Genomic DNA, 9,763 nt, shown 5'->3' with positions numbered 1-9,763 from the left:
CCTGAGGGGGCCGTGCCACTCGGTCGGGTCGAGTGGTCCCGAGCAAAGACGAGGCCGTGGCCGGGGACGAGCAACCGAGCAACCGAGATACGAGAAACGAGCTACTTGCCACAGCCAACCCATGTTTGAGTGAAACTTTGGAAGGTTGTTCGGCAAAAGCTTTATGGACCCGAACATCAGCCACCGGCGGCAGCAGAAACAGCGGCGACTGGCTGCCGCTGCTACACCGTATCTTAAACGGACGGAATGGCTAACATTCCGGCAAACTGATTCTGCCATCAGTTGTTGTGCAAGCGTGTACGAGTACGGTACCCCGTACGCGCATACGGCAGCGGCATTTTGGCGTAAAAATCCACAAAGACCAATTTCTAGTTTCCCAAAGATTTATTCTGAAGACTGCCCACAGCGGTTTCAAAAAACAATAATTGTTTGTAAGTGTCTGTGCTCTTTTTCTGTGCTTTATGTTTTGTGTTTGGTGCCTCGGTGCCTCGGTGCTATCTGTGACGTGTCGTGAGATCTGAGTTTTCCCATTGTGACTAGTGCTGATCAGCAGTGTTTCTCTTTGAAATTGTGAAGGTCAGAGATCGAAGATCGGGGCTCTCCTTGAGTATATAAGTATTACGCATATTACGTATGTCATAGTCCCTGCTGGGGGGGCATTTATTCTTCTCAGTGCCTCTAAAAAAAAAAAAAGATTAATTGCTCTTTTCTTCCATTCTACATTGAATTGAAGTAAAACATTTATTTACGTATTTATGTTAGCCTAATTTTGTGCTTTCGAAATGGGTGCAGAAACTAAGATATCAGTGATAACTGATCTACAAACTTTTCGCTATGAAGCATGCTATAAATGGTGCTAGTCCGCGGAAAAAAGCAACTGGAACACTTTTCAAGCGAGCTGTGAATGTTTAAGATCTCCATAAGATGGTAGGACCACATAGACTGCAGTGATCTACAGTGATCTGCAATAGTTTTTGCACAACAGCGTTTGTATACCACTGTAATGGCTAGGCCATAGGCCATAGCCAAGGGCTTGTAGAGGAGTGAAAGATATTAGTTTACGTACTTTCACATGTGTGGGGTGGGGGCTGGAAATTTAAGGTTTTAGCGTCCCTACGGCACTTACGCATGATTGGAATAAAAATGTCCTGCAGGCGGCAACAAGGACATAACAATATACATACGTACAACAATGACAACAAGTGTTGTCTGCTCTGGTTTGCCAGTGCTTACCAAAAACGTACGAGCGCCATTAAATGTGGCAACTACAACCACCTTCCACCCGAAACACAACATGAAATTGTAACGAAATATGAAACTGCTGTATGCCAGACTCGGAGTCGGAGTCGGAGTTGGAGCCGGAGTCAGAGCTGGAGCTGGAGCATTATTCCACAACCACGACCACGACTACGACTACGACTAGGACCAGGTCCTCGGCCAGTATTAGGGCCCATGCCCATGCCCATGCCCTAGTCCGGAACGTGACCCAGCACAGCCGGCACAACCTCAATAGAGTCGAGCTAGTACAACCCTTTGGCTGGTCACATATGCATATATGTGGGCCTCCATCTGTGTCCATGTCTGTGTCCGTGTTTCATTCTGCGTCTATGTTTTGGGTCCCCGTCGTTGTTGATAACTTAATAGCAGGACAATGCAATACTTTCCATTTACGAGTTTATTTCTATAAACGAGTCAAACCAAGTCTCGGACCGCCTCGGTATGGGGGCCGGCCCGCACCTGTTTCTATCTCTGACATCCTTGCCGACAGCGAACCCGAATCCAGCGGTCCGGCCCGGTTCGGTATGGTCTGGTCCGAATGTGGACAGAGACATAGACAGAGACGGGGACTGGGACTGGGACTGGGAAGGCTGTCGCCAGGGCATGGCTCGAAATAAGCCCATTTCGCTTTTAATTACCCACTGCCAAGGACTTTTAAGCAACTTCATAAGTTGCCGTTTCCGAGGGGGTCCACACGTCCGCACACTACATAAATCCACTGTACGCATACAGATGCCACTTTAGCCAGATGTCCTTGTGCCTGGATTAACTGCGTTTTCCGGGGCATGCTGGGCAGTTCGATTTGTCAATGCACTTATATCCGCAAACATATCAGATACGATCCCTTATCCTCTTTTCTTATGAGCTGCGCCACTTTCTATGGCACTCTACACATACCCGTAGTTTATAGTAGTATATCTTGAGTACGCACGACTTGGACAGTTATTTCCTATGACTTTCACAATGTAAACGGAAAAATGTGCAGCGGCGAACTTATGCACGGGTACTAACACCGTAAAAAGCGTGTAAAAACAGAGAACAGGAGAACTTCCCAGCTGCTCCAGCGTAAAAAGCAAAAGCGGAAGCATCCAAATTAAGTAACTGTAAGCGGCAACTGTATGTGTAACGTGGCGTACGTGATGCTGGTGCCCCTGCAACTCCAATGGAATTATATATCGCACTCTCCACTCTCGTAGTTCCATCGTCGTCACCATCTTCGTTCCGGCATACGGCATACGGCATACGGCATACGGCATACGGCATATCCTGATCCCGCCATTTGGGTGCGTGTAATAACCGACCAACTGTCTGCAGATACTAAATCAACTTAAAGTCCTTTGAACAACTCACGGAGCACGATCCTTGGTACCCTGGTACCCTGGTACCCTGCCCCCTATCCTATTTTGGGGTCTGTGGACTTTTTCAGATTGTAGGCTGCATGCAGAATGGAAATGGAATTGGTCCTTTTCCGGCAACTACTATTTGCATCTGTGGCCTGGGCTTGGGCTTGGGCTTGAACTTGGGATGGCTGCATTAAATTACAAGAAACTTTAAGCAGGAAATAATTTTTGGAATAAATGGGCATATGCTTCTCATCTTAATTGCTTGGTGGATGGCAGGGTAGAGGGGTGCGGAATCCCTTCAGTGCGGAAAATGTATCAAATGCATTTAAAATAATCCATTCCCTTGCTCACTCGCAGGTTTCAACCTTTCCATTTTATCTTCCCTTTACTCTTTGGTCAGAAAAACACCAAAAATTTCCCTTTAGTTGTTCTGTGTGTTCTGTGTATTCTGTGTGTTCTTTGTGGTTCGCAATTTAAATGAATTTATTTTTATTTGATTGCCGGATATTCCGGATATTCGAACACTCCACAGTTCAGGCTGTTCAGACTGTTCAGTCTCTGATTCCGCTAACTCTTAATCCTTTTGTCCTTAACGGGAAGATTACAAATTTGGAACTGATTCAAGCCGCATATGAACACATTTTCCATAGACTCCATCGAATCTAGCGATTCCCATGGCCAAGTGAGCAGCAATGAATACACATCTCTGAAGATCACAAATCCCCAAGTTTAATTGCCTCGATTATAATTATCAATTCGGTTAGGGTGCCTGGTCGGCTCTGTTTACCACTTAGAATGCACTAAAATGGTCCATAAACAATTGAAGTAATTGCCGCCGCAGACTGTATAAACATTATGATAAACATAAACAATTAGCAGACCATGGTCATGGGTAGACTGAGAGATTGTGTACAGAGGTCCACTTTATTCTTCATTCGTGGTCTTCTCTAAGCAGCGGTACAGGGGGACTAGATGAGAATAGATCGTAAAAAATATTTACGGCCAAGGAAATTCCCAGTGATCTACAAATAGGCCTTCGACCCAAAAATATGGAACTGACTGAGACCATCATTCATGGCAGAGAGCGCTTCATGTACTTACGAAATGAATAAAAATAAGTTTCGCTGAAACAAGAATTATCTATACATTTATTTATAAACTTTTATTGAGCGCGCGCAAAATGTATTTCATTGCCCATTCCTCCATTCGGCTTGATTGTCAAAATGGCATTGCGAAAGACTAGACCGGGAGCAGAGGAGCAAAGAGGCTGGGAGGCGGAGAGATGGAAGCTGAGAGACGACAGTCCTAATTTTAGATAGTTGACAATTCCAAAATCATGATCAGCGTTTGTACTATTCGAGCAAACGCACCTGGGTACGCACCTGGGGCCGAGTAGTATGAGTATCAGGCATTCTCAGTTCCATTCTGACTGGTACTCAGCCACAGAGTGTGATTGCAACTGTATGTGGCATGTATGCCATGCCGTTTGAGAGCCGGAAAATAATTTACTCGCAACTCTAGAATTACTTATTTATTTATTTATGAGCCTCATGAGCAAAAAAGTTTATAATTTATTCATTTATGACTTTTTATTGTATTTATTATGATTTCTTTTGACAGAATGGTTTAATAAATATATACCCAGACCCCGCACAGACCCCGCACAGACCCCGCACAGACCCCGCACAGACCCAGACCCAGACCGAGCGTGGCGTCAGCTCCATAGCTCTCCATAGCTCATGCATGTAAATGCATCATGCAGACCCACAATCCACACACTCTCTGTGGCACTGTTGCACTATTGCACTGTTGCTGGTGCATACATACATATATACAGGTGTACGCTGCAGCTGTAGACATGCATAATTAAGAAGCTGCACGTGTGAAGTCGCCAACAGCTGGCACCACTAAAGTCATCAACTGCCGCAGTTGCAGCTGTAGCTGTAGCTGTAGCTGGAGCTCGACTGTAATGCCAGGCGAGGCTTGCAACAGTGAAGGCTGTTGCAACAGCCTGTTACATATTTTAATGCTCTTCCTCACATCCATCCTCCCTATCCTCTGCTTGCCGCAGCTCATCTGCCGGGGCTCCATAAAGGAATGGCCACATATTACTCTTGCAATTGCAGATTTATGGTTGCCCATACAAAAAATGCCCATGTCCATTACAAGCGAGGCATGTACTTCTCTATATGATTGGACCACTCAGTTGGGAGGGGTTAACAGGATTCACAGGGAAAACTTTGGATCATTGCTCTCATCGATCGTGAGAGGGAAGAGGGAATACTCAAACCTTTCTCTCTCTTTCGCTTTATGAACGCAGATCACGCGCAGACATTGACAACCCTGAAAGTGTTCCGCTTGGCGAGGAAAGAACAGCTAAAAGTGAAACTCAAAAGTCAAGGAAAACGTCCAAATGATGAAAGAATTCAGAGCAAGGCTAAGCAAATCGCAGTAGTGGCGGTGCAAACAATCAGCAATGTCGGGTGACGGCAGCGTGGAGACAACTACGCGGCACCTTAAAGTGTGTTCCGGTTCCGGAGAAGGTAGCAGACAGCAGCAGCAGCAACAGCCGAAGCGGCAGAAGCGATTATCGACTGGGACAACGCCCAAGAAGCCGAGCAAAGCTGGCAACAATCTTGGCCTAATGACAGCTGGCAACAGCAGAGCAAGCGGAAGCGGAAGCGGAAGTGGGATTGGAGCTGCAAACATCCAATCGGCCTCAAAGGTGGGCACCATGACGACAGTAACAGCGACGCCAGGCAAAGCCACGCTCAGTCACGTCCATAGCCATAGCCATAGCCATGGACATGGCCGGGGGCATGGGCATGGGCATGGACGGGGCGGCAGAAGTGGTCGGGGCGGTGCTGTAACTGGCGCAGGAGCCGGCGGTGGACCGAGGACAGCTGGTCAGTGCAACGTAGACGGATTCGCGGGCGGAATTGAGACATACCTGGGCCTCATCGGATGGCGCAAGAAGTGCCTGTACACGCTGTTGCTGCTGCTGATGCTGCTCATTGTCACAAATCTGGTGCTCACCCTCTGGATAATCAAAGTGATGCAGTTCTCATTGGTAAACGCGGCGTACGGCTACATGCCACACTCCCTCCACACTATTAATTGATAAAATTTCATCGATTTCAGGAGGGCATGGGACAACTGAAAATCTTACCCGGTGGCATACAGCTGTCGGGAACAGCGATAATTATGGACATGCTACGAACATCAACAATCCGTTCGAGGCCTGGCCATCCCATATCCATAGGTGAGTGTGAACCTCGCTGCTCTACCCTACCCACGGGGCATTGATTATTGAGCGATTAGATGCAAACATACAACGTCATAAACAGACACACAACAGAAACAGCACCCTTTCCCCAGCCACTCATTCCCATTCCCCTTCCCATTCCCATTCCACTTCCCATTCGCATCTTTCCATCACTCGCTCACTGCGACGCCGAAGCCTATTAATATTCATTTCATAAATTTTAACAATTCATGCAAGCTCCTACTCCATTAGGCACATAGGCCATAGGTGTTATCTTTACCATAGAGACGTCTGTGGGGAGCACACCGATGGGGGTCGCCGATGTCGCGTTGTCACCACTGTCTGACCTTCCCAGTGCAAATTTCAAAGTCATGGTAGTGACCGCGCTCTGTTGCGCTTTGTTATAGTCTTCGGGTATGTTGCACTCGCTTCTCTGATGACTGGCTGAATGGCATTTGGCGCATGTTTAATGAACTGCGCTCTCATCGCTTTTATGCAGACTCAGGAGGAGGTGGTGTGTTTACCTCTGCTTAAGGGCAACGCAACGACAACTGCCTTGCGATTAAACATTGATACGGATACGGACACGGGCACGGACATTAGACGGGACTGAGATGTGTGGCTGGTATGGCCAGAGCACGGACTACGACAAATGTGTGCCGTTGCCAGTCAAGGCATAAATCAACAGATATCAACATTGTTGGTTGCACGACTAGTCGTACGAGTAAGCGCCCACAAATGAGATCGCGGCTACTGGTCCTGGTCCTGGTCCTCCTCAAGCAGCTAAAGCAGCGAAAGCAGTTCAAGCAGCGAAAGCAGCTGAAGCAGCAGGAGCAGCTGATGGGACCAAGATGTACAATTACAGATAACCCATATGAAAGCACGACCAGACCAAAGAAGACGGATGCGATTTCCAAGGGACCTCCGTGTCCATGTGTCGACGAGCAAAATGCTTTCAAAAAGAAGAGAGACGTAAAGGCAAAGCATTTCCCGCAGCGATAAGCAACAACCGCAGACACGCACACGGAAGTGGGGACACTGAATGCTACATAGTTTGTAGATGGCGAAATGGCGAATGGCGAATGGCGAATGGGTGATGGGTCATGATAGTAGAAGACAGCCGGCCAGGTAGATGGTGCCTGCTGGCTGATTGCTGATAGCAATGGCAATGGCTGAGCAACCGCGACCTGAGACAATGGCGTGGGGGAGAGGTCTGAAATTTGATTTCCGTATCCGCTATCTTATTACGTGCTATCTTAACTACGCACTTCCATGTCCATGAGTGTGTGTGTGTGAATGCGGATTTAATGCAAAATAGTCTGTCTGTTGTGTTAGCTTATTTATATTGCAATTACCGATCAAATTACCAGCATTTGTCATACATACCTTTAGATTAATTGCTAATTCTCCCAAAATCAAACATCCTTCATCCAACCTTAGTCTCTGTGTCTCATCTCAGGTCACATCTCTCTGTTTCTCATTTCATTTTCTCCAACGCGCTGCCTCCACGGGTCCCATCGTCGCTACCATCAACAGAATCATCACGTAATTTTTCAATCAATACACGTGACGCGAATGGTATGATTGAGAATCATTTATTTCTGGGACACGATAAGTTCGAGTGCCTGGCGGCGACATTTCGCATCAACGATACGAATGGACGAAACCTATTTTCCGTAAATCGAAAAGAAGTCACAGTCGGTGCGCACTCACTGCGGATCGACGGTGAGGGTGGCGCCGTCTTCAGGGCCTCTGTGCAGACGCCACATGTGCGTGCCGAGCCGGGACGGGAGCTAAGGTAAGTCTCAGTGCAGGACCAAGACCAAGACCAACACCAAGACCAAGACCAAGACCAACACTCCTGACCAGGGTGGGAATTTGTACCGATCTCGACATGGGGCTAAGAGGCTCCCTACACGGTTCCCCGGCAAAAAACGGAAAATTGAGCGAACCGAACCACCTGGAATAAGGAACAGGAGCAGGACCAGGACCAATTAAAGTAAATTAAATCGAAAGCCAATCTACTGCAGCCATTCGCCGTCCGGTACTGTGTTGAAATTCAATGACTGTAATAAATTTTCCGGAATTCATAGCCCGGCAGGGGAGCCCAGAGCTCTGAGGACCACAAGGGAGGACATGCTGTGGCATATTAGTCGGCGGGCGTGGGGTTGAAGGAAATCTGAGAAATAAAAAATTATAAGCAAACACTCAGCTGCGCTCGTGCGCCTCTGTCAACGTCACCTTTGCGGTAACAACAAAAACAGTCATCACCCTCCCCGCAGCAACACCCTCCCACCCACAAATCGCGGCCAAGTGTGGGACCTGCTGGTGTGGCTGTTGGTGCTTGTGCTTGTGTTTGTGTTCGGGTTGTTTGGTGTTCGCAATGCATTGCACCTGAACCTGCACTTGCAACACCTGCCCCACACTGCCTCCCCCTCCGCAAGGTGTCGCCATGCAGCCCACGGAGCGCGGAGTTGGTAGCGAAAATATTTATACACATTTGTATGAATGTATACAAACGTTGGCACTGAATTAAAAAGCGCTAAAGGGGCCTCAACAGTTTTTTTCCCCCGGTCCTATTTGGAGAGCGCTGCCCCATGCCATGCCATGACCGATGGTTTGGGATTGGGAATTCGATTGACGAACGGGGTATGGGAGTGGATGAGGTGGAATCTGCCTGCATGCCTTCCTGCCTGCCTTCCGTATTATGCGACAAACGGCCCATCCATCTATGACGGCCCCGTGTGTGTACATATGTACATATGAGCCATTAACAGGATCGGCCGCTTGTAATAACATTTTCATTGACAAGTTTGGTGATAGCTGCCTGTTGGTTCATGAAAATTAAAATTGTCTGGCGCCGAGTACACACCGGAGTATGAGTTGCATATTGCATTTGACCATACAGCGTGGGGGGCAGGCGGCTCCAAATTGAAATTGCAATATTTTTAAAGCACCATTTACACGGACCGCTGGCTGCCGCCGCAATTGCGGGGGACTTTCCGTTCCATTAGTCAGACGCGCGTCCCGGGCGGGGACCTTTGCCGAATTTCGTCCTGGCCCTTAGTTGGGGCACTGTGGCTCATGGTTTGATTTAATTACAGACTTGAGTCACCCACGCGTCAATTGAAGATGGCTGCAGCCAAGGACATCAATTTGCAGTCGCGTGCCGGGGCCATTGATCTCGTGGCCCTGAATGATGTGAAGTTGCGATCCCTGGACGGAAGCGTAAGTATGATTAATAGTCCAAGCATTGGACAATTCTAGCACTATAGTTGCAGAATGGAGTCGCACACTGCAATATATCACCGTGTCCCTCTCTATATCCTATTCTATTGCGCTGCAGGTGCGACTGGAGTCATCCAAAATCCTCATGCCCAATCTGCGCACGGCCCAACCACCCATAATGGGTTCTGCCCAGAGTCGAGAGCATATGCATCGCGTCTTCCAGCTCTGTGCCTGCTCCAATGGCAAGCTCTTTCTGGCTGCCCCGCACTCGATATGCGCCGGGGATGATTCCACTGTTTGCAGGTGATCTCACAGCAACAAACGCTGGCCATCGGCAACCAATACCGATGGCGAAACTTAATCAGAGAGCGGAAAATCGGAGCGAAAAAATACGGAAAACAACAGGCATATGTATATCAAATATTTGCTAATGCTAACTGAAAACTAACTGATACTGAAGTGAAGTGAAGTGAAGTATATATATATATATTGGAAAAATCCTAGAGAACATACAATACATACGATCCTGCATTCATTATCGTTCATACCAACTAAACATAGTATTGAACCTGTATTCGAAGAACAAAATCAAGAGCTTCTTAGACACTTGGATGTTGTGTACTAGTATATAAAACAGCAAATTCAGAGA

At 47.6% G+C, this 9,763-nt stretch overlaps 1 protein-coding gene across 3 annotated transcripts; it reads left to right on the top strand.

The window, feature by feature from the left end:
- The first annotated feature begins 261 nt into the window (after window positions 1-261).
- LOC6596760 (delta-sarcoglycan) lies at window positions 262-9,688 on the top strand. 3 transcript variants are annotated; one of them, XM_002021877.2, is made up of 6 exons: window positions 265-431; window positions 4,942-5,691; window positions 5,763-5,883; window positions 7,423-7,684; window positions 8,991-9,114; window positions 9,233-9,688. In XM_002021877.2, the coding sequence occupies exons 2-6, from the start codon at window positions 5,098-5,100 to the stop codon at window positions 9,419-9,421; spliced, it is 1,290 nt and encodes a 429-aa protein (XP_002021913.1). In that variant the 5' UTR covers window positions 265-431; window positions 4,942-5,097; the 3' UTR covers window positions 9,422-9,688. The 3 variants fall into 3 exon arrangements, with proteins under 3 accessions (XP_026845901.1, XP_026845902.1, XP_002021913.1); XM_026990100.1 differs by lacking the exons at window positions 8,991-9,114; window positions 9,233-9,688 and having other exon boundaries at window positions 262-431; window positions 7,503-7,673; XM_026990101.1 differs by lacking the exons at window positions 7,423-7,684; window positions 8,991-9,114; window positions 9,233-9,688 and having other exon boundaries at window positions 262-431; window positions 5,763-6,016.
- Window positions 9,689-9,763: the final 75 nt, after the last annotated feature.

This window comes from Drosophila persimilis, unplaced genomic scaffold (assembly GCF_003286085.1).
Source record: "Drosophila persimilis strain 14011-0111.01,24,50 unplaced genomic scaffold, DperRS2 tig00000520-arrow-pilon, whole genome shotgun sequence".
NCBI lineage: Eukaryota > Metazoa > Arthropoda > Insecta > Diptera > Drosophilidae > Drosophila > Drosophila persimilis.
Note: the sequence above shows the minus strand (reverse complement) of the source record. Positions and strands in the feature narration are given on the sequence as shown.